Genomic DNA, 24,334 nt, shown 5'->3' with positions numbered 1-24,334 from the left:
CAGCAGCATCATCACGCGTGTGTCACAGCGTGCGGTGACGCGTGCCTGTGATCCGCTGGGCTGGGGAAGGTGGCCAGCAGCCGGTACTAAAGCAAGGTGGCTAGTCAACCAGCTTTGCTTTAATGAATGACGTCATGTAAAAAAATTAAACTTGTAACGCGTCGTCACATGGTATTTGTTCTTGAAGAGAGAGGACTTCGTGGCGCGAGGAACCACAGGCACATGGGACGGCAACCATGCGAGGAGCCAGTGCCATCAATTGCTCAAGCTCTGCAGTCCTCTGTATATTAAGGCGTTATCGGCCAATTAATGATTGTTTACATGTGCAAGGGAGACCGAAGAAGCTGGAGAAAGCCCACGCATGTAGGGGGAAACAATCCCATACCGCCTTCTCCTGGCGAGCCAGGGTACGACTCTCCTCCTTGACCCCCAAGGGAAGGAAGTTTCACAACATTGGTGTGGTGACCAACCCTTACTGCTGCTGCCAGTGCTGGATTCCAGGCAGCCATGCGCATAGCCACCACTGCCTGACTAATGGTTTATTTGGGACAACCCGAGTCCCGATACTCCTTTCCAAGAGGTCCAGCTTAAGATGTTTGGCCAATGAGCAATGCTTAATTTCAGCTGTGTCAACCCGGGGCAGGGCTAGGAAAATATTTCAGTACCCGGCACACCACATTCACTGTAACCCCCTCCCTCTATCTGTGGCTGTGGCTACGAGTCACGTGCCACCTAATCTCGGAACAAAAATATTCCGTGAGAAATGACGCCCCATTTTCATCTGAGAATGGGGCCGGGCCAGCGTTTTGCAGTGAGGTCAGGGTTTGAGCAAGAAATGGGGTTACAGCCGGGGCAGGGTTGAGGTCAGGTCGGGTCGTGTTGGGGGCGGTCGGGCGGCGCGACCTTGATGGATACGGTGTTGGCGATGACGCCGTCGATGGTACTGCCAGTGAACGGGTCGAAGTGCTTGTCAGAGCGCCGCATGAACTCGGGCTTGAGCAGGTAGCCGCTGCGCCCGTTGTAGCCGAACATGCCCATGTTGAGCTGCATGGCGAGGTCTGTGGGGTGTGGGGGGCACGGGGGGGGGGGGTAGTGGGGGAAGAGGAGCATGTAGATCGGCGAACATACGCAAGTCGGCGACATCTTACGGACAAAGGGATAGTCAGAGAGCTTTGGCAGGACGCGTCGCGGGAAGAAACGGTGACGGCCAGTGGTCGAGACTAACGTCGGAATCGCAGCCAAAGAAAGAGAACACTACTGACAGGACGATAAAATCAGCTGATGTGCAAGGGCTATCGATTAATTGCAGCATCGCAACAGCTGTAGGGGTGTGGGGGAGGTCTCCAACCAGTTCTGAATTGATCATGGATTATGACGACGATGATTACGATCATTTTTGGTGATCAGGAGGTGGCCAGGTGGCCCCTGGAGGGCACGGGGGCCAGCGACAGGCTCGCACTCACCCAGACTCTGGAAGTTGAGGGCCACCATCTGGCAGCCGGCGTTCCAGAAGAGCTGCGGTGTGTAGTTGGAGGAGTCGACGCGCGTGCCCTTGGGGTAGATGCGGCTCAGGTGCGTCTTGTTGTACCTGATGCGGGGTCAAGGTTTAAGCGCCACGACCTGCTAAACCGAGGGTGCGTCGGACTCCTCCACCCTCGCTATCGGCGTCGCCAACTTGGTCATTTCATCACCAGATTTGGCGACAATTTGGGTTTCCCTCACGACAACATTTCGTCCAAGCAACAAATCTAATAAACATCCGGGATGAGGGCACGATGCAGATTTAAGAGCTATTCCAGGCCTTTGTTAAGGACCCTGTACCAACTTACCACGCGTAATACCTGGTGAAGTCTACAAGTGATATTTTGGACGATCGAGTGACTGGTTGAGGCTCGTTCAGCAAATCTCCGCTTCGAGGAGCTGGCAACGTCGCCTCTCCCGCTCTCTCGGAAAAAAATACTCGCGATCCAGTCGGGGAGGATACTCGACGAACTCCACAGGAGACTTGGTGAGCTGCTCGGCCCCCTTCGTCTCCACAAACGACGACATCTCGAAGTTCCGGTTCCTCCCTGGGGGCGACAGCGGCCGAGTGAGGCAATGCCGGCAGAGAGGACCCGCCGCTCCGGGCACAGGCATCTTCTCTTCCACCTCCAGCCGACTCCCGCCTCGCCCCCGCCCCCCCAGTGAACGTGCCAATGTTGGCAAGGTGGTCGAAACCGTTGGACCAATATTGGCCCAACGTTCCATGTTTACCGGATCTTCTCTAGAGTATGGAATCAAAGCAGGAGGACATTCGACTGATGCGCAGGGGCTATCGCGTGGGTGCCGTTAAACAGACGGGTACATACTCTTTGGTTCTTTCGGTAAAGTCACGTAGCATAGTCTGCTGCTGAGGCAGACTGCTTCCCCACCTGATGACGGACGCTTGTGTTGCGCCCGAAACGTCGTGATTTATTTTATTTTATACCTACGTGACTTTACCGAAAGAACCAAAGAGTATGGATCCCTGCAGTCACGAAAGCCTCAAATCAAGACGGGTACAGTTTAACGGATGGGTACAGTTTAACGGACAGGTGCCGTTTAATAGAAGGCTACAGTTTAACAACATTAAAACGGGACGATGGATCTCATTAGAACGGGACAACGAAAGTGCATTACAGCGGTGCCACATTCTCGGCGAGTGGAGTGGCTGATTTCTTGTCGGGCGGGCTGAACTCCGAAGCCCCGGCTCCTACCGCGCTTGTTTTTCCTGCCGGGGGCGGCTGGAGGAGGGAGACTCACGCTTGGCGTCGGCAAAGGAGTCGAACTTGATGGGCTGCACGTAGCTCACGAGGTTCGACATCTCCTGCGTGGCGCTCACTTCGATGCTGGCCGTGCCCTGCACACGGCATGACACACACACCGCGTCGCGCACACCATGTCACACACACACACACACCGTGTCAAACACGCCATGTCACACACACACACACCGTGTCACACACGCCATGTCACACACACACACACACCGTGTCACACACACCATGTCACACACATACACACACACCATGTCACACACACCATGTCACACACACACACACCATGTCACACACCATGTCACACACACACACACCATGTCACACACACATACACACACACCGTGTCACACACACCATGTCACACACACACACACACACCATGTCACACACACCATGTCACACACACACACACACCGTGTCACACACACACACCATGTCACACACACACACACACACCGTGTCACACACACACACCATGTCACACACACACACACCGTGTCACACACGCCATGTCACACACACACACACACTGCGTCGCGCACACCATGTCACACACACACCACGTCACACACGCTGCGTCACGCACGCCACGTCACAAACACGACATCACAATTGCTTTTCTTTAATTGATTTTGCTTTGCTTGTTAACTTGGTGACCCATGTCACTGTGGCGAAGGAGGCTCTATCCTCCCGGCCTCGGGGTTCCCACCACCTGGTTACACAACTTGAACACGCCGCGACGCAAGCCGTGGCGACGCCACGCTCACCACACCCTCGCTGCCGCCAGTCTCACAGTGCAACAATGGATTTAGCTGCACTGCCCCCTGCTGCCTGTGTTTGCAACAATGCCGCCTGTGACCAAATCACCCGCAATGTGCCCCCCCCATCGGGTCAGATCCCGTCAGCTAAGCAGGATGGGGCCTGGACAGTCCTTGGATGGGCAACCAGCGTGAATGAAACAGGTGTTTTCAGCCACTCACCAGACACTCACCACTTACCGCCAGACACTGCCCGGTGAAGGTATAGAGAGGAGGGGGGAGGGGGGTACTGGGGTGCGGAGCGAATGGAGCCGGGGAAGAGGATGGAGCGAGGGGAGTGGCGGGGGAAGGATGGCCCCACCTCGTCGGTCGTGGCCTTCTTGAGCTCCTCCTCAGTGTAGTCATCCTCGTCACTGCCGCCCTCGAGCACCTCTGCTGCACCGACGGCGAGGAGCGCGGGGGGAGGGGGGGGGGCGCGGAGCGCACGCGCTGAGCTTACGCTGGTGATCGTAGGTCCCGTGCAAGCGCACGCGCCGTAACGTAGTGTCGATGATAGTCGTGAGAAGGTTGTGTGCATTGCGTAGACTTGTGTAGGTGTGTGGGCGTATGCGTGTGGTGCGTGTAGGTGCATGTGGTTTATGCGCGTGTGTGCGTGTGTTTTTTGTACCAATGGAGCGGCTGAAGGAGCCGGACTTGTGCCAGTCGGAGCTGCGCCCAGAGCCGTCGGGGCTGCCGGGCGCCAGGGGCGACTGGGGGATGTCGGGCAGCTCGGAGCCTTGAGCACACACGCACAACAAAGACAAAGATCCCACCCCACAGCAGCGCTTAACAGGCTGTTGGGGCAAGTGCTGTACGCAAACACCTATGAAGGCCGGCACATCACACGAGGAGGCGGAGAGGCGAGCGCCACGCCCAGCCACCTGTGCTGATGTCTACTAAAACCAGGAACTCATTTAAGGCTGAGTAGACCAAGGGGAGTCCCAAGGTCTCGTCGAGCCGAGCTCGCGTCTGATTTAGTCTCCATGTGCCGTGCCATGGTGCGGAGAGGGAGGCAGGCAGGCAGGGAGGCAGGGAGGCAGGGAGGGAGGTAGGAAGGCAGGGAGGGGAGGCAAGGGGGGGGGGGGAGGGAGCTGACCAGTGGCTCCCGGGAGCTCCCCGAGGCTCGACTCGCTGGGCGAGTTGGAGGGAACCCCCTCGAGGCGGCGCCGTGCGTCGCCCGCGCGCACCAGCAGCTTCTTCTTGTTCTTGACGAGGACGCGGCCACGCAGCTCCCCGGGGCTCGGCAGCGGCACGCCCGGCTCCAGCTGCAACGGCAGTAGCCGGGGACACGGGCAATGTGGTGAGGCGCGGTGGTGGGGCACTGGCTGCGGTGGTGGTGGTTGTGGTGGTTGAGGCACGGGTTGTGGCTGGGCACCACACGGAAGTGCGTTGCGACACCGTGTGGGGCTGGCACATCGGTCGGCATGCGGCGTGATGGTGTGGGTGTGATAGCGCGGCGTGATGGTGTGGCATGACGCAGTGTGATGGTGTGGCATGACGCGGTGTGATGGTGTGGCATGACGCAGTGTGATGGTGTGGCATGACGTGGTGTGATGCAGCTCACCGGGAATTTTTCTAGAGGCTCCGTGACCAGGGCCTCCCCGAACGCTTGTCGGCAGTACTCCGCCATCTTAGCCTGCTGCTTGGGCCTGAGGCATCCATGGTGGGAGGGGGGGGGGTTGGTGGTGGTAGTGTTGTAGTGTTGGTGGTGTTGTGTTGGTGGTGTTGTGTTGGTGGTTGAGGGGCAGGAGAGACCAAAACAAAATTCCGAGATCTCCGCTGAGGGAGTGGACCTCCACGTCCACACTGCAGGCAGTGTTCTAAATCTACAGCGTCTGGCACGGACACGAGACACGGGGCGGACGTGGACGATTGACGAGGGTGGAAAACGGATGGACAAGAACGCGACAAATACAAACTGGGATGTGGACAGAGCATGGAGGGACACGGCGTGAGGCGGGGGGAGGAGGTGGGACACGGAGGGGCACGGAGGGGCACGGAGGGGCACGGAGGAACACCGTGGGACGCGTACGAGTCGACGTGGTTCTCGAAGGACAGGATGACCGGGTAGGACGACGTCTTGAAGGCGCTCTCCGCAATCGCCTCGATCGCCTCCTGGGAACACAACGCGACAACAACAACAACAATAAATAATTAATAACAGCAGCTGTGTTCACCCCGGAGAGCCTCGTTTAGGCTCCAGACTTGTTTTGAGATGTTTCATCAATTATTTTTCTAATGAGTTTGGCTATGGGGGGCAGGGGGGAGGGTTAACACTCAAATCTCCGCACGGATAGATTAAAGTATCCATTGCTGTACCACTTAGCCACTTCTGGCCGTCGTGTTGCCTTCAGTGCAGGAGCCTTGGAAAACAATCCCCTTTCCCTGACCGAGCAGCGTCGTTTAACAGGATCTACGCACGCCGTGCCCTTGCCCTGCCACGCGGATTCTCGACCCCGGCCACTCCCCCACCTGAGGTCCCCCTCCCCCGCTTGCGTCACGTGCAAGGCCGTAAGGGGGGGGGAGCGGCCTGCGAAGCCGTTGCCGGTGGCTGCCAATTATTTTCACAAAAACACGTGGAGTTTTTTTGAGCTACACAGCGGCGCGTCCGCACGTGGGCCTCCCCTTGAGCGTTGGCCGCGACGGTCGGTCCCGCACGTTAGAGGCCGACCGAAATTTGGTTTCGGTTTCGGCGCCGAAAGTTGGCAAATGGCCTCTTTCGGCATTCTTTCGGTTTCGGCCGAAAGTCAATTTTTTACTTTCGGTCTGGTTTCGGTTTCGGCGGAAACTGATATTGACTTTTGGTCGTCATTCGTTAACCGAAGATACACACACGTCAGCAGCAGCAGCTTGGGAGCGAGGTTACAGCCGCAACCATGGTCTGCTAATGTATATTCGACCGGTCAACAGACGGCAGCCTGTCTGGCTGAGTGCGGAAAAACTGTTGTTTCTCTTAACTACAACATTGGTTTGTTTAGATATAATTACTAAGTAAGTAACACCTAAAGATTTGATATTTAGCGACTCTTATTGCAGGCTCTGAATGATTAGTTCTAGATTTATTTTTTATTAAAGTAGCATTGCATCATGACATATTTCATAAATCTTGTGTTCGGTAACTTCAGTTATATACCTTTCTGTTTCGGTCTCGGTCGAAAGTGTAATTAAACTTTCGGTTTCGGCGGAAACCAGAAATTCAGTTTCAGTCGGCCTCTACCGCACGTCCTCCGCACCTTGAAGAGGATCTCGGTGGTCATGGTGAAGCCGTGCGTGATGATCGGCTCCTCGTCCGCCGTGCGCCCCTTCCAGCAGTCGAGCTCCACGCAGCGGCAGCCCGACAGCAGCACCTGGCGGTACATCTCCGCCGTGGAGCAGCCCTTCAGCTGCCCCGCTGAGGCACGGTGGGGGACACCGGGGGGGGGGGGGGGGACACCGAGGGGGGGGGGGGGACACGGGGAGGGGGACACGGGGAGGGGGATACGGGGGGAGGGGGACACGGGGAGGGGGATACGGGGGGAGGGGGACACGGGGGGGGACACGGGGAGGGGGACACGGGGAGGGGAACACGGGAAGGGGGAGACGGGGGGGGAGGGCGGGGACACCGGGGAGGGGGACACGGGGGGACACACAGGGAGGGGGACATGGAGGCGGGACACGGGGGGGGGGGGGGACACACGGAGGGATGGACACGGGGGAGGGACACGGGGCAGGACACGGGGGGGGTGGGGGGTGGGTGACACACGGAGGGGGGGCACGGTGGGGACACGGGGGTGGAGATGTCAGAGGAAACAGAGCGGACAGTCGTTAAGTCGGTGTTAGGTGTAGTGAGAATCTGGTGGGCGTTGTGGGTTAGTGGTGGTTGTGGTGGGTTAGTGGTGGTGATGATGGTGGTGGTACCGGTCAGGTAGGTGTTGTGGGACGAGTTGATGAAGTAGTGCGACAGGGGGCAGCTCATGTCCTCGTTGACGTCCAGCTTCTCGGGCGGAATGACACTGTTCTCATCACCGTGCAGGTAGAGCTTGAACCCCGATACCGAGATCTGCCCTGCACGCACAAAGACAAAAATCCCCCGTATAGGTTTAACAGACTGTTGGGGCAACTGCTGTTAGCGAGCACCTATGAAGGCCGGAACGGCACACGAGAGGGTGGGTGGCCAGCACCACGCCCAACTGCCTTTGTCTCCCCAGTGGCGATGTTTACACATCGTACCAGGTACTCATTCCAGGCTGAGTCGACCTAGGGAAGGCCCAGGATTGGTTCAGATAATCGTCACTGGTGTTGGCCGTGAGCGGGAATCGAACCCGGGTTGGCAGGTTCATAGCGCAGCGCGCTAACCGCTACAGTACCGCTCCCCACATGCACATATACACACGCACACGCATGCACGCACACACACACAACAGAATATACATGCACACAACAGAATATACATACACACAAAAGAATATGACAGAGGTGCCTGCATAGGCAAACCAACTGTTGATGCAATCGCTGTCCTCGAGCACCTATTAAAGCCGAACAGTGTAAAGGGCGCGGAGTGACACGCATCACGCCTGGCCACCTTTGTCTCCCCAGAGCTGATGTTTACACACACCACACCAGGTACCCATTTAAGGCTGAGTCGACCTTGGTGGGGGGGAACCCCAGGACTGGTTCAGATATCACTCCCGCTAATGTTGGCCATTGTCAGAAATCAAACTCTAGTCAGCAGGTCTGTAAGCGCAGTTTGCTCAACCACTGCGCCACTGCTCCCCATACACGTGCAGAAGCGTGCACACATGGACGCGTGCGCACGCGCACGCACGCACGCACGCACCCACGGCGCTCACCCTTGCGAGCGAGGTTGCTGTTGGGCTCGTATTTGTCGATCATGAGCTGCACCTGCGCCGGCCGCAGCGGTGGGAAGAGCAGCTCGTTGAGCCGCGGGTCGCGCTGCCGCGAGTTCACGAAGTCCGTGAACTGATCCAGCGTCAGGTACGGCTTGTTCTTGGCTCCACTAGACAGGCGGGGTTCACGACGGGAGTGGGAGGAGGGGGGAGGATGGGGAGGATGGGGTGCAGGGGTGGGGTGGGCCACAGAAAAACCAAAGACTTCAGTAAAAAAAAACGTACGACCTCTACACAAATGAAGGTTGCTCCTTCCCCTCTGTTGCCCTCGGGGTCTGGAACTGCCTCCCGCTCAAAACAGTCTTCCTCTTCTCCTCCGCCTCTCCTGTCAGTGAAGCTTCTTCTCTCCCTCTCTACTCTGTAGCCCCGTACTCCGCTCTGAAATGACGTCCATTGCTGCTTGTGGAGTGTCTTATGATGCGGTCACATTCAGACACGTTATGAATCCGCGTCGTAACGTGGTTCGAAATAAACCTGAACTCAACAAGACGAGGCCTGTCGTGACATCCACAAAGCGACAGCCTTTGGATTCCAGGCCGAGTCCGAGGCCAGGGGCCTTGAAGGTTGAGGCCAATACCGAGGCCAGACAAGGCCACATCTGCTAGGCCCGACGCCAAGGCCGAGGTCTCTAAGCCACGAGGCCAAGGTCAAGGACCGCAGCTGAGACAACGTTTGTGCAAGCCGGCCTCGAAACCCCCCCCCACCACACCCCCACCACACCCCCATCACCACCCCCCACCAGACTCCCCACCACACCCCCCACCACACCTCTCAGCGAAGATGCTGTCGATGTCGGTGCGCTGACACAGCTGGTTGACAAAGTCCCAGAAAACGGACGGTGAGAAGTCTACGGGGTTTATGACGTCGTTCTGACGGAGGCACAGACACAGAGCGGTCGATCAGTACCCGAAGCGATGATTACTGCGAAGTGAGGATCAGTGTTAGGATCAGCATTAGCATCAACGCTAGCATCAGGGGCTAACATCAGGATCAATATCATAGTAATAAGTCTAGTGTTGGGGCAGGGTTAGGGCTAAGCCTAGAGCTGGGTTGACGGATCAAAGTTAGGTCTAGGGTTATGGTCAGGGTCAGAGTTAAAGTTTGGGTTAGTATTAGGGTTAGGTTATGGTTCGGGTCAGGGTGAGTATGAGCGTTCGGGCCAAGCTTAGGTCGAGGCCTCGGGCCAGGGTTAGTATTAGTGCCAGTGTTAGGGGTAGCTCTCCGACACTTAAAGATGAGGGCCTGCATCTCCACGTGCATGGGGTCGGGGGTCAGGGGTCAGGGGTGTGAGAAGGCACCGTTGGCCGCAACCCACCCGGCCGGACGGGAGGCCGCAGTGCGCCAGCGCCTTCTCCACGCGCCGCTTGTCCGCGGGGAACGTGCGGAGAATACTTCAACACAAGCACAGGAGAGGGCGGGGTGAGCATGGGGTGAGCACGGGGATGGGTCGGGTGAGTCAGGGGAGGGGTCGTTAGGGAGGTATTAACGAGCGACGCGAGCCGGCCGCTCCTGGCCTCACGCTTACCTGCGCACGGGAATCTTCTCCTCCTGGTTGAGCCTTATCATCAGCCTCGTGTACCTGCAACAGGACACCATGTCAGCCGGATTCACCCACAACAGGACACCCTGCGTCAGCTACATTCACTCGCAACAGGACACTCTAACACCCATGCATAATGCGCAATCAGAACGGGTGAACGGCCACAGCGTCCCACGAGTGGCTGACCTCGTGTGGAGCGGCTGGAAAGCACCGGCTCTCGCCTGTGACTGACAAATGGCCGCCGTCACCGCTGCTCGGCAAAACGCCGCTTCCAGAGCCTCTCCGCGATGGAGAAATATTAATGTCCCATCGTATCTCAAAGAAAACTGAGAGAAAGACATCAGCACCCTCATTCAGCTCCCCCCCTCCCCACCCCTAAGCCTAGAGGGGCAGGGAGAGCTGCTGCGCCGACAGCAACACTCACACTTTGTCGAGAAAGGTCCTTCGGGAGGCGCTCTGCGCCAGTAGGTTCGTTGCCAAGTTAAAGAGCTCCTCCACCCACACCTGGACAACACGGGCAGGAACACATGAGGTAAATGGAGGGTCATGGCGGGGTCATGGCGGGGTCATGGCGGGGTCATGGCAGGGTCATGGCGGGGTCATGGGAGTGGACGTGGAAGAGGTCAGAGGGAAACCATGTATAGTGTGTGGGTATGCAAGTGCACAATTAATTCATGCTCGACGTGGGTCGTAGGTCAAGCGCGCTGTTGTTCTGCAGCCTCTGGCGGAGGATCTTGTGGGGGGGGGGGGGGGGGATCGAGGCGTGCACCTGGGCCACGCCCTCGGTGAAGCTGGTGAAGTTGAGGAAGGCCGTGTTGACGAGGTCGGGCCCGGACACCACCGTGAGCGTCTGCGTCTCCATCTGCGGCCCCGTGAACGACTCCACCGACTCGCGGAAGCGAGGTTCCTGCACAGCCACGGCCGCACACGCAAAGGGGTGGCCCATCCATACAGGGGAACTCGGTGGTCACCTCGGGCACCAAGTTAAGTGGGGCGCAAAATTCGTGGAAGAAAAAACTACAAAATAACAAATAACGAAGTTGTCATCATTTCAATTCCCACGCGCATACAGAGGTAATATGAATTATCGTTCATTTCTCAATGAACGATAATTATTCAACACACAACAACAACCGCCATTCAACAACTGCCATTCGCCACTAAGTGGCGGTGACGTCACCACGACGCTTGTGCCAGGCCATGTGCACCTTGAGGCCACGTGAAGTGTCGAACGCCTGCTGGCAGGTCACGGGGCAGACCGAGGTGCCACAGGTCGACTGACTGAAATGACTGAGATGACTGGCTGATGCACCACCTGTGCCCCTTACTGTGCCAACTTGCTGTGCTTTAGCCACCCGGCGCTCCGCTCGTTGTTGTGAGCGTCACTCCTCCGCCCTCCGTTGTTTTTGGAGGGTGACTGCCTCCAACTGCCCAGTAGCGTCCTTCACGAGCCTCCTCCACTGAGGCCGATCTTGACACCGCTGGTACCGGTCATCGGCAAGTCCACTTAGCTCCACGTCCTCCTGTACCACATCACTCCATCTCTTCTCTAGCCCGTGCCGTGCCTGTTTAGCCCCCTCTATCCGGCCGAACAAAAGCTGTTCAGGCATGCGGTGGCGGGGCATGCGGGCTACATGACCCAGCCAACGCAGCACACCGATGGGACTTTGCCCATCAACACACACACCCACATGCACACACACAAACAAGCAGGCATGCACACAGATGATCGCACACATCCACGCGGATGCTGCTTTTAGTGTTTAGTTTGTTGTCCTTCTGCCACACCTCCGATTAGCGCGGTTGGCTATATACGGTGCGAAATAAGTTCAACATTACACACATACACGCATACATACAAGCGTGGACGCGCACACGTGATCGACAAACAAAAAGAAGCTCCCGCGAGGTGGAAGCATTTGGCTTGGGGAACCGAAACTCCCAGCCCAATGATCCCACAATCGTCGCTCGTTCCACCCCCACCCTGGCAGAGTGAGCTCCGGCACGCTCCGTTTGGCTATTGGAGGCCCCGGCGGCCGCGTGCCCAACGGGAGCGGGAGAGCACCGCACCGCGGGCAGTGCGCGCCGCGCACGTTTGACGTGCCCCCCCCACGGCCGAACGTAAAAAGCCGGCCGGGCTTCAGACGGTGCAGTCGCTTCAGAGGCGGCCGCACCGTGTCTGTGGGGGGGGCGGGGGGGGGGTCTGGGTGCCGGGGGGGGGGCTCCGCCCATCAAAGGGTGAGCGTCGCTCGGCCGCCGCTGCGGGCCAAAAAAAACGAGGCCACGGCTTCAAAGGGTGGAACCCGCGGGGGTGCGGTGGGGTGGAGGGGGGGGGGCGCTTTCAAGTGACCCCTACGCCCGACCACCACCAACACAAGTGTGGTGTGGTGGAGGTGCCAGGTGTGTGGTGAGAGCTTGCCCAAGCTTGGGAATCGGTGTCCCGTACTTATGCAATTTGAACTTATATACTTTATCTATACTATGCATTTATTTATTTTTTATAATCATTCTAATGTATAAAGCGCCCTTAAATAAACGTTCTCATAGAAAGCTGTGATTGGCTTACCTTTCCTACCCTTTGCACTCCAATTGTTGTTGTAACTTTCTGACACGCCCTTAACTGGAGATCTGTGATTCTGTGTGTAGTGAGAATATCGTAAGTATGGCGAGAGGTACGGGGTATGTGATGAGAGGTGCCGGGTGTTCATTGTGGTGAGAGGTATGGGGTGGGCGGAGTGTGGGAGTCATCTGGCCGTCAGACAGTGCCCGTGACCTTTAAACAGATGACCCCTGACCTCAGCCCCTGCCGTGACCCACGTGTGCCCTGTTTATCCGGAGCTCCTGATCTTTTGGCTCCAAATCAATACCGCGTGGCCTTGTGTGCGAGTGAGCTCCACTGTGTCCTTTGCAGGAATATCGCTATATTTACAAACACAAAGATAAACATCCCCCGTGTAGCCTTTAACAGACTGTTGGGGCAAGTGCTGTGAGTACCTATGAAGGCTGGAACGGCACGCAGACGGGCTGGTTGGCCATGCAGCATCACACCAGACCGTCTTTGTCTCCACAGTGCTGCTGATTTACACAATTCAGATACTCATTTAAGGCTGAGTCAACCTAGGACCGGGTCGAGATATTTACCAGTGTTATGGTCTTGAGCGGAAATCGAATTTGGGTCGCCGGGTTTGTAGTGCAATGTGTTAATCACTGCTCCACCGCTCCGCATACTTACCAACATACATACACGTGCATACGTACACAACACACAAACGTGCATACACATGGCCTCGTCCATGTGACCTCAAAATACCACGAGCTTGGGTTTATCAAGGCCTGCGCCGTGCAAAGCGACGTCACAAGTGAAGCGCGGTCATTACGATGGTAGCTACGCTAAAGGATTAGTCAAATTCTCAACTGTCTCAAGAAATGCACGCGCCGCTTACGCACCACGTGTCCACATCTGGCAAGTGGGTGAGCGGGCAAGTGGATGAGTGGGCGACTGGGCGAGCAATCTGGCGAACTGGAGGGCGGGCAAGCAGGTGCAAAAACATGCGGGGGAGTGAATGTGTAAGCGGGTGAGCGAGCGGGTGGGCGAGCGGGTGAATGAGTGGGCAGGTGAATGAGCGGGCGGGTGAATGGGGCATGTAGGCAAGCGGGTGAGTGGGCGTAGGAGTAAGCGAGTGAACGAGCGAGCGAGCTGCTGGAATGGGTGAGCCTTTCAATGAGCTGTCGGGCGACAGAGCGAGTGAATGAGCGAGTCAGCGAGCGAACGAGCGGGCAGGCACGTGAATTCTCCAGGAGCTCCGCGCGCTGCCTGCTAGTTCACACCGAGCTGCTGAGTGCTAAACTCGGCGCTTCACAGTTGGCTCCGAGCAGGGAGAAGCCACGCACGCACGCACAAGGCACACAGCTCGATGAAGACCAAAACAAAAGATGCCCCCCCTGTTTCGCCTTTAACAGACTGTTGGGGCGAGTCCTGTTCGCGAGAAGCACTTATTAAGGCCTGCACGGCACGAGGGGTTGGGTGACGAGCACCACGCCTGGCCGCACGAGGTCACGGTACAGACCCGGGCATTACAGATTCACTGATCGAGATGACTGGCAGATTGCTGCCCACTGTGTCAACTATCACACACTCTCTTAACACACACATACTACTACTCACTCTCAAATCGCACGCTCACACTCTCTGTATCATGCCCCCAGAGGCGCTGGTGCACCTGCGACCGCTCTCTACCACCAAGCGGTCCATGCCAGGACGCGCGGTGCCGGCCGGCCCCCCCGCCCGGCCTCCACCCAGCCAGCGGCGCTGCCTTACCCGGGGCACCTTGGCGTAGCGTCCGGTCCGCGTGTCCCTGATGCTCGTTATCTCCAGGCATTCTGTCTCCTGCCGACAAGATACGCGGGGGGGGGGGGGGGGGGGGGGGGGATTGAGGGTTTTACCGGGGCCTCCGAAGGTCGCCGGGGGCAACTGGCAGACACGTGCGTGTGGGGGGCGTGGGGCGGTCAAAGTGGGGGGGCGGGATTGGGTCACCGTCCCCCCTGACACGTGTCAGAGTTGGCGGACGCGCGCGGGGCAGAATTGGCGATTGCGCAACCGCTTCCCGAAAAAGCCATGGCCGTGAGCCGAGGAGGAAGCAACTAATTACGTAATTGTGTCGAGGTATTTGCTGGGCAAGAATGAGAGCCGCGTGCTGGAGGCCAAGTGCTGTGCTGCGTGCGGTGCCCCTTGCCCACGTTCCCCCATAATTCCACCGCGCCAGATGTCTCTCGCCAGCCCTGGCACTTCTCCATCTCGCACGGATTCAGCTGCGCAGCGAGAGACTGGCAGACGCAGCAATCGCACCAACTCGCTCGCTCGGCAAACAAACGCGCGCATGCATGGCGCGGAGACAAAGACGCCGGTTCAGCGTCGGACTGCTGGGGCCAGTGGTGCGGTCTGAGAGCACCTATTAAGGCGGTGTGGCCAACACCAAGCCCGGCCACCATCTACACTCCCCAGGACCGGTTCAGATATTCGTCATTGGTGTTGGCCGTGAGCGGGAATGAAACTCGGGTCACTGGGTTCATAGCGCAATGTGCTAATCTCACTTCACAGACTCACACGCAAGCACAAACAAAGACAAAGATCCCCCGTGTAGCCTAAACAGACTGTTGGGGCAAGTGCTTTTAGGGAGCACATATGCGCGCACACACTCAAATGCTTGTACACAGGCGTGCGCAAAACACAAAAATGCACACCCAAGCAGACACACACACACACCCCCCCAAGCACGCGCGCACACACACACACGCACACACACACACGCACACACACACACGCACACACACACACGCACACACACACACGCACACACACACACGCACACACACACACGCACACACACACACGCACACACACACACGCACACACACACACGCACACACACACACGCACACACACACACGCACACACACACACGCACACACACACACGCACACACACACACGCACACACACACACGCACACACACACACGCACGCACACACACGCACGCACACACACACACGCACACACACAAGAACCTCAACGACACCGTGAGGAACGAGCGGAGCTGCGGCGTGGAGGGGACGCGGTACGGACGGCTCGGGGCAGGAACGCGGAGAATAAATTAAACGTGAAACTAACCGTTCTGCCAAAGACGCCGGTCATGAAGGAAGTCGTAAAGCTCATCAAGCACCGGCTGTTGTTTTCGCGGAGCGCCGCGGCAACCGTCAATAACGCACGCAGCCCACACGCGCCGTGATCGCATTCAACACAAATCGTCGCGTTTCCACATTTGTACACAAATTAGCATCGCTTCCACGCCGCGCCGCCGCCAGGGACGTGATATACGTGACAGCCAGATGCCCCGAATTATGTTTCGATCGCGTCTGGGAGCTACTGAAATCTCAACGGGCTGCTTTCTGGCCACCTCTCGGCCACCCAGAGGCCCGTTACCACTTGCTACGGACGGCGGCCGGACGGCACTTGTGCCCCGGGTTAGTCGTGGTGACGCGGCCCTCTGGGGAGACCTGGAAACCCTGTCACCTGCTGGGAGAACTGGGACCCCATCGCTTGTGAGAAGACCTGGGATTCCGTCACCTCTACAGGGAGACTTGGGACACCCTTCACATCCAGAGAGACCTGGATCTCCTGCACTTGAGACTGGGATCGGGGCACCCACGGCAGAGTGCCGCCCATTTGGAGGCCTGCGAGCACTGCCCGCGTACAAAACTGCCACCTGCACGGAGACCTGGTACCGGCTCCGTCGCGGCCCCTACATCAGCTGCATCGCAGCACCGCTGCCCAAATAAGGGTGGACGTTGGTAGCCGGTGGCGTGGGCCGATCAGGGCCATTGATGGAGGCTGGCGTGAACCGTTTAAGAGTAAATAGAGACTGCGGGCGTGCACGTGCCCTAAATCTCCAGCGCGGCCTGTTTGTAAAAACCTGCCAGCTTTAATGCCCCCCGCCCCCCCCATCCCGCCCCTCCCCCCATGGCCGCTGTGGGATATTTACGATGCCAGCAATTGGGGGCCTCGTGGCGTGGTGGAGAGCGGCCCCCCTGGCAGGCCAGGCTGCCGGTCACGTCGCCGTGGAGAAGGGGAGATAAGATCTCCTCCGCGCACGCACGCAAAAAGTGGGGAGGCTGGGGTGAAGCAGCAGCATCAGCAGCAGTGTCATCAGCAGCATCAGCAGCAGACACTTTTGTTGTAGGATTGGGGCAGCTCTGGTCGTCAGCGGCAGCAGCGGCGCCCGTGAATTGGAGAGCGCACGATCCTTGAGTGCGAAGAGAGGGGCCCAATTAGAAAGAACCCGGAGGCCTTAATTACGGCCAATCAGCGACCAGGAATTGATCCGAATCAATTAGTGTGCTAGGGCACCACCGGGTCAGGGAGAACTCATTAACCCTGATCATTCGCATATGGCGGCATTGTAGCAGCACATCAAAGGCGTCTCACCTGGATAAATAATAATTGTTGCTGAATTATAATAATAATGATGATGGTACTCATGCTGGTGAACCACATGAGAATGCTGAGATGGATGTTGGGAATATCTTAAGAGGCTTAGCGGAGGTTGCTGTGATTCTCACAGTGGACAGGGGGGCGAGACTTTGATCGTTTGGGTCTGTGTTGAGAGGGGACAAAAAAGGCGCTGTTAGAACGATTGTGGCGATTAGATACATATATATTTTTATTTAAAGCTTTCATGACTGCAGGGATTCATATTCTTGGTTCTTTCAGTAAAGTCACGTAGAAGGAAAATAATAAAAAGTATAAAACAATAACATTCTCACGGCGTTTCGACTGCAACCAACACAAGCAATCATCATCAGGTGTGAAATCCACAGCAAGAAAATGTGGATTTCACACCTGATGATGATTGCTTGTATTGCAGTCGAAACGTCGTAAGACTTTTATTGTTTAATATTTTTATTATTTTATTATTTCACTTTACCGAAAGAACCAAGAATATAGACACATAGAGTCACAAAAAGACCCATATAGTCACAAAGAGACCCACGCTCACACAGATTCTCGTAAACTCACACAGAGACCCATATAGTCGCAGATACCCACAGACTCACATAGATATCTATAGATTCACACAGAGACCATGACTCACACAAAGACCCATAGACCCACACAGATACCTATAGAATTAGAGACCCACAGACTCACACAGAGACCCGTAGACTTACACATCGATGAGAAGGGCGATGGAGTTGCTGCCGGTGCAGGGCACGGGGAGAGGGAGACCGAAGTGAGGCCAGTGGAATGTGACCAGAGAAGTTGCACACAGCAGAGGTGCACGGGGAAAGAGGATCGGAGGAGCCGAGCCTGTGCAACACCGGGGACGTTCGACTCGGCAGAAGACGACGTGACCGCCGGTGACCGCCGATGACAGCCGGTGACCGCCGGCACCACGCGCGCCGTCGCCTCCACATCTCCAGCCCACATAAGGCCGGGTCGTTATAAACGCTCACCAACGTGCGTGTTTGTTTTTCCCTACGCGCGTCGTCACCGGCCCCTCGGCACTCGCCCGCTGAGTCAGCGCCGTGGACGGCCGTGACAGCAGCCCCCGTGGGATTTGGAGATGAACGACAAAACAGCGGCGTCTCTTCCGTCCACGCCGCGCGCTGGGCGGCTTTGTCGGGCGGCGATGGGGGCGGCGATGGGGGCGGCGATGGGGATGGTGGTGAGGATGGGGATGGCGATGGGGGTAGCGATGGGGATGGCGATGGAGATGGGAGTGGCGATGGGGATGGGGGTAACGATGGGGATGGGGGTGGCGATGGGGGCGGCGATGGGGATGGGGGTGGCGATGGGGGCGGCGATGGGGATGGGGGTGGCGATGGGGGCGGCGATGGGGATGGCGATAGGGGCGGCGATAGGGATGGGGGTGGCGATGGGGGTGGCGATGGGGGCGGCGATGGGGATGGCGATGGGGATGGCGATAGGGGCGGCGATAGGGATGGGGGTGGCGATGGGGGTGGCGATGGGGGCGGCGATGGGGATGGCGATGGGGATGGCGATAGGGGCGGCGATAGCGATGGGGATGGCGATGGGGATGGCGATGGGGGCGGCGATGGGGATGGCGATGGGGGCGGCGATAGGGGCAGCCGCGGACGGCAGTTGCTGGAGAGCGTCCAGCCGAGACGAGCGGGAGACGTACGAGGGCGCGCGGGGCCGAGACGCGGCGTGGGAACCGCACGCAACGCTGTGAAGACGAACGATGCGCACCACCGCGTGGGAACCGAGACGCGTGGATTCGCGTCCTTAAGCTCACCGCAACACCGCCCCAACCGCAACGCGGTGACCGCCGCAACACCATCCCAACTACAACACCGCACTCGCCACAACACCGCGACAAATGCAACACGGTGTCCGCCGCAACGCCGAGCCAACCAACCACAACACCGTTCTCACCACAACACTGTGACAACCACATGAGCGCGACTACAACACTGTGACTACAATGTTATTCTTGTAACAACACGGAGCCCACCATGGCACCAATTAGGCCACAACATAAACCTTCTGCGGCCGTCAAACCTTGTCGACCACAACACCACACCTGCCACAGTTCTGACACAACACCGTGCCTGCCGTGGTGGAAATGTTTGCAACACAACACAGAGGCAGCCACAGCACAACTCGGGTCTTGAGAACACGACCTCTCAACACAGCAGCCACAACAAAGCACTCAGTTTCACCATAACACCTTAACCGCCACACCTGTTAGGGTCGTGCTCTCATCTACAACTCATAGATCCTGCCTCAACACACGGTCACTGCCACAACACCTCCACCACCACCACACCACCACCACCAATCCACCACCACCACAACCACAACACCAACACCAACACTGTGCCATCACAGCCACCACATCAATACTGCCACAATATTCTCAACGCCACCACACCATCACCATGACAACACCATCACCACCACCACAACATCACAACTGCCACCACACCATTACCACCACAACACCAACACTATGCCATCACAGCCACCACATCAATACTGCCACAATATTATCTACGCCACCACACCATCACCATGACAACACCATCACCACCACCACATCACCACCGCCACCATTCCAATATCGTTACAACTCTTCTCAATGCCCCAGAGGAGCGGCGGTGCGACGTGGGCGGGCGGTGCAGGCGGGGGGGGGGGGGGGTGCGGGCGGGGGGGTGGGGGGGTGCGGGCGAGGGGGTGGGGGGCCGCTGACCTTGTTCTGGTCGGTCCAGTAGAGGAAGTAACCCTTGGGGTCAACCATGAGGGTCACGGCCGCCAGCGAGTTGGTTTCCTGTTGGGCAGACGCAAACCACAGCAGCGGTCATCAGGGTCGGTCGGGGTGCGTGATCCTGTGCGAAGCGACGATGAAACTAACGAGACACCGCTCGACACGGGGACACACGCTCGTAATCGTCGACCACCACCACCTGCGCAGAGTGACCTCCAACTTCCTCAGCGCGAGTCGGGCGAGTTGCTCGGCTGGGAAACTACCGCACGCCTCGTCTGCGAATCGCAGCGGCGCCTTCCTTGGTGACAGCCGTGCGTCACAAGAACGATCACACTAATACCACGTGTACTTGATTATTACTATGATTATGTTCGTCGATTATAGTCGTCATCGTTGTTGTTGTAATCGTTGTTCCACAACGTGTGTGCCGAACGGCGACGCGGGCCGTGCTATTTTTTTCACATTAAACGCAGGCGCAACTGCCTTCGTCGTCCTTCGCGACCGGATTTCACTCGTGCCTTCGCACACCGGCGCATCGCCCCGTGCAAGTGAACGGCCGACAGAGGCGGATACCGCAGAACTACTTCCGAGGACCATTCAAGTGACCGCCAAATCCGCCCGCACCTGGGGGCGTGCCGCACCTACCCCAGCCACACAACCCGCTCTCGGGATTTTGATCGCCCGGCATCCAAACTGAAATTTGCTAAATCTGGAATTTTCGCCAAAATTCGGCGACATGTATTAACTTTAATGACGAGCTTCTTGTGCGCAGCTGTTGACGACCGGGCTGCGACCATCGACTCGCCGCACATTCAAACCCGGTCCGATCGCGGGGCGACCGAAACCCAGACTCGAACCCGGCATGCGTTTGGTTTGTTGTCCTTCCCCCGCACCTCCGATTAGCATGGTTGGCTACGTACTGTGCGAAAGAAGTTCTACATACATACGTACGTATATATGTGTCGGTGGTGCTGGCTCGGCGCGTTTGACCCTTGAGCCACACGGCCGCCTCCTCGGAGACGCGATTAGAATTACGAATCCATTTAAACTGATAAGCAAATAAATCCGCGCGCATCTCCAGTTTCCAGCCTCCCCCCCACCCCGTCGGTCCCACTCAGATGCCCGCTCACGATGGCGCAGCTTGTGGTGATGTCGCCCACGCGGGTGATGGCGTGCGGGTGAGCTGAGGTCCCGGCGCGGGAGGCGGGCCACACCGGCACACGGTGCCTGACGCTGGCCACACGGCACACGAAACGACGAGCTGCAGCTTGTGGCCGTGCTGAGGTCACAAGTTCAATGTCCGGGCAGTCAATACCTCCGATTCAACCGGGATCTCAAGTGGAGTGAGTTTATGGCCTCAGCTCAAGTCACAAATGACTACACCGCATCAAATTTGATTCGGCGCTGAATTTAACTCCATTTCAGCTCTGAGACTGCCAAGTGAAAAATCTTACGCAGAGTGGGTGACCGGGTGGGAAAGTGCTGCCCTCTGTGTGGACAAATATTGGTTCCAAATGGAAGGGAATATTCGGGGTGGGGAAGAGAAGCCTTTTTTTCTGTGACCCAGGCATGGCCCCGGTAAGGTCGCCGTGGGAATCGGAGCCAAGCCCTCCATTCCCGATCCTCGGACCGCACCAGCTCGCTTCCCAGCGGTCACGGGAACGCGGCAAGACGCACGGAAAACTCACCGCAACTTCCTGTGGCGTGTGAAGTGGTGTCCAGAGCTTGTGATGTATATAACAGCACTTGGGCCCCATCACTCGTGAGTCAGCGAACTACGCATGCTTTGCCTGCGTGCGTGCGCATGTGGGTGGGTGGGTGTGTAAGGGGGGAGGGGTAGCTGTGGGATAATGGTTCGAGCATTGACTGTCCTGTGAACCTAGAGACCAGGGTTCGATTCCCAGCCATGGCCAACTTCTGTCGTGAGAGATGTCAGAACCGGTTCTGGGCCTCTCCGAGATCAACTCAGCCTTAAATTAGTACCTGGCACCATTAGTAAATATCACTGGGGAAGATAATGATGGCTGGAATCGATGAGGTCACACCACCCACTCATAGGTTGCACTGTCCCAGCCTTCATAGGTGCTCGCTAACAGCACTTTTCCCTAAAAGTCTGTTAAAGGCGACACGGGGGATCTTTGTCTTTGTGCACACACTTGTAAGAGATACAGACCTCAAAGGGCTCTAAGCTGTTTATTAGTCATCACTGAACACACGCACACACAGCGTCCATTCATGTGTTGTGAAAGAATGGTCCTTTTTGTCTGATATTTGGTGAAATTAAACCACTTTTTTGCATTACCAACAAATGGGCAAATCGCCAAGGCTGCGAGCATGTGTGTGGGTCTTGTGGCTGTTTCATCAACATGCGAAGTCGGTCCTTAGGGCTTACTGTACTCCATAAAACACAGAGGTGCGTGACTAAAGTGCACATACAACGAACACATGTACAGTGGCATGCGCTAATCACCATCATCAGCCTGAGCCATGGTCTATCTGCTGCTCGACGAAGACCCCCCTCCCCTAAGCCGTAGCCATCCCTCGCGATCTCGCGATGCTACGAGCAATAAAGTCGGCTCCCACGTGAGAGCCGATTTCATCGCTCCATCTCCTGTCGGGTTCGTCCCTCTTTTCGCTGCCACTCTGCCGTCAGTCTCGACCACCGGCCATCATCCATCCCTTAGAGCGACGCGTCCTGCTCCAGCCCAGGTGGCTTTGCTCAACAGTCAACGTGATGTCTCCATCTATAATGTATACATCGTTCCCCTGCCTGTCTCTCTCAGTATAATACCACGAGACAGCTACTCGGTGAAGAGGCAACAGCCGCACGTGTACTGGGTCAAGTGTTTCATTTATCTCGGAAAGCATCGCCGACTCTGAAGACTCTGCTTCAGGCTGGCTCCTGCTCCGTTGGGATATCTTGGCCAATTCCAACGACGGATCGAACCGGGGGCGAGACAAAAAACGACCCGGAGGGCGCGGCCCCACCAAGGCCCCACCGCAGCCCGGTCCATCACCCTCGTCGCCCTGGTTGCGTGTCCAGGCTCGTCGGTGAATTCCGTGCAACGTGCGCGTCTGTCTCGACCGCGAGGGACGCGAGCTCACGTTCCCACCCACCCCCATGGACGCAGTGCAGCGATGATGATGATGATAATAATGGCAATAAAAGCAAGCCCGCAAATCCAGGGTATTAAGGGAGCCTCGATTCAGTCAGGAGAGCAAAACCGCGCAAAGCAGTGAAAACGCGCAATCGCGCGGCACAGGCGGAATGCAAAAGCGCTTCGAGCGAAATGCTTTCACGATAATTCGGGACATCGCTGCCAATCTGGCCCAGAGCTGCGTACATCTGGGCAGTGGCACTGGCGAGCTGCGTGCATACCCTAAACAAACCCCAGCCATGTGAGGGCAACTCGAAAGATTTTATTTCAAATATGAATGGCCAGAGCGTGAATGGTCAGCCGGTGTACACGGATTTCCAGGCGGTCTGCCTCAATGCGGAGTTGTCCTTCAATGGTCCGAAACATTTTGAGTGGTTTGCTAGAAATATTTTTGCGAGCGTGCAAGCTCTGGTGAGTTGAGTCCCAGTGTTGGTGATCTGTGTGGTGAGTTTAGTCCCGGTGTTGGTGAGCTGTGTGGTGAGTTTAGTCCCGGTGTTGGTGAGCTGTGTGGCGAGTTGAGTCCCGGTGTTGGTGAGCTGTGTGGTGAGTTTAGTCCCGGTGTTGGTGAGCTGTGTGGCGAGTTGAGTCCCGGTGTTAGTGAGCTGTGTGGCGAGTTGAGTCCCGGTGTTGGTGAGCTGTGTGGCGAGTTGAGTCCCGGTGTTGGTGAGCTGTGTGGTGAGTTTAGTCCCGGTGTTGGTGATCTGTGTGGTGAGTTTAGTCCCGGTGTTGGTGAGCTGTGTGGCGAGTTTAGTCCCGGTGTTGGTGATCTGTGTGGTGAGTTTAGTCCCGGTGTTGGTGAGCTGTGTGGCGAGTTGAGTCCCGGTGTTGGTGAGCTGTGTGGTGAGTTGAGTCCCGGTGTTGGTGAGCTGTGTGGCGAGTTGAGTCCCGGTGTTGGTGAGCTGTGTGGCGAGTTTAGTCCCGGTGTTGGTGAGCTGTGTGGCGAGTTTAGTCCCGGTGTTGGTGAGCTGTGTGGTGAGTTTAGTCCCGGTGTTGGTGAGCTGTGTGGTGAGTTTAGTCCCGGTGTTGGTGAGCTGTGTGGTGAGTTTAGTCCCGGTGTTGGTGAGCTGTGTGGCGAGTTGAGTCCCGGTGTTGGTGAGCTGTGTGGTGAGTTTAGTAGCGCTACATCGGCACGCTTGGCCGGTCCCAACGCGGCCTCAACCAGCGCCGAGCTGCGCGTTGTGAGGACGCAGACAGCGGTACCCGGAGATACCCCGCTAGGCACACGGTGGGGGGGCGGTGGGGGGGTCCGCCAACGCTCAAGGCTGTCCCCCTTCTTCACAATCAAAGATCCGCAGAGGTGGGTTGCCTGGAATTAAATTAAGCGCGGCCCAAGGCCTAAATCGGAGCACCGAGGCGGGATACAAACTTCA

General features: G+C 57.3%; 1 protein-coding gene across 2 annotated transcripts in view; it reads right to left on the bottom strand.

Moving 5' to 3' along the window:
- The window catches only part of LOC133352739 (1-phosphatidylinositol 4,5-bisphosphate phosphodiesterase beta-1-like), a 37,285-nt gene that overhangs the window by 6,979 nt on the left and 5,972 nt on the right, over window positions 1-24,334 (bottom strand). Inside the window, exons 2-20 of one of the 2 annotated variants that reach the window (XM_061568581.1) lie at window positions 19,792-19,869; window positions 14,340-14,408; window positions 10,791-10,928; window positions 10,446-10,525; window positions 10,007-10,060; window positions 9,797-9,872; window positions 9,250-9,350; window positions 8,425-8,591; window positions 7,493-7,639; window positions 6,829-6,986; window positions 5,628-5,710; window positions 5,160-5,244; window positions 4,692-4,860; window positions 4,224-4,331; window positions 3,918-3,991; window positions 2,782-2,878; window positions 1,985-2,069; window positions 1,464-1,588; window positions 904-1,058 (exon numbers count right to left, since the gene is read on the bottom strand). In XM_061568581.1, the coding sequence (XP_061424565.1) occupies window positions 904-1,058; window positions 1,464-1,588; window positions 1,985-2,069; window positions 2,782-2,878; window positions 3,918-3,991; window positions 4,224-4,331; window positions 4,692-4,860; window positions 5,160-5,244; window positions 5,628-5,710; window positions 6,829-6,986; window positions 7,493-7,639; window positions 8,425-8,591; window positions 9,250-9,350; window positions 9,797-9,872; window positions 10,007-10,060; window positions 10,446-10,525; window positions 10,791-10,928; window positions 14,340-14,408; window positions 19,792-19,869 (2,049 nt within the window). The remainder of the gene's footprint in view (window positions 1-903; window positions 1,059-1,463; window positions 1,589-1,984; window positions 2,070-2,781; window positions 2,879-3,917; window positions 3,992-4,223; window positions 4,332-4,691; window positions 4,861-5,159; window positions 5,245-5,627; window positions 5,711-6,828; window positions 6,987-7,492; window positions 7,640-8,424; window positions 8,592-9,249; window positions 9,351-9,796; window positions 9,873-10,006; window positions 10,061-10,445; window positions 10,526-10,790; window positions 10,929-14,339; window positions 14,409-19,791; window positions 19,870-24,334) is intronic. The other variant, XM_061568582.1, reaches the window with a different exon arrangement.

This window comes from Lethenteron reissneri, chromosome 41, assembly GCF_015708825.2.
Source record: "Lethenteron reissneri isolate LAM-NWPU_2019-01 chromosome 41, ASM1570882v1, whole genome shotgun sequence".
Classification (NCBI taxonomy): domain Eukaryota; kingdom Metazoa; phylum Chordata; class Hyperoartia; order Petromyzontiformes; family Petromyzontidae; genus Lethenteron; species Lethenteron reissneri.
This window is presented reverse-complemented; position numbering and strand designations above follow the sequence as displayed.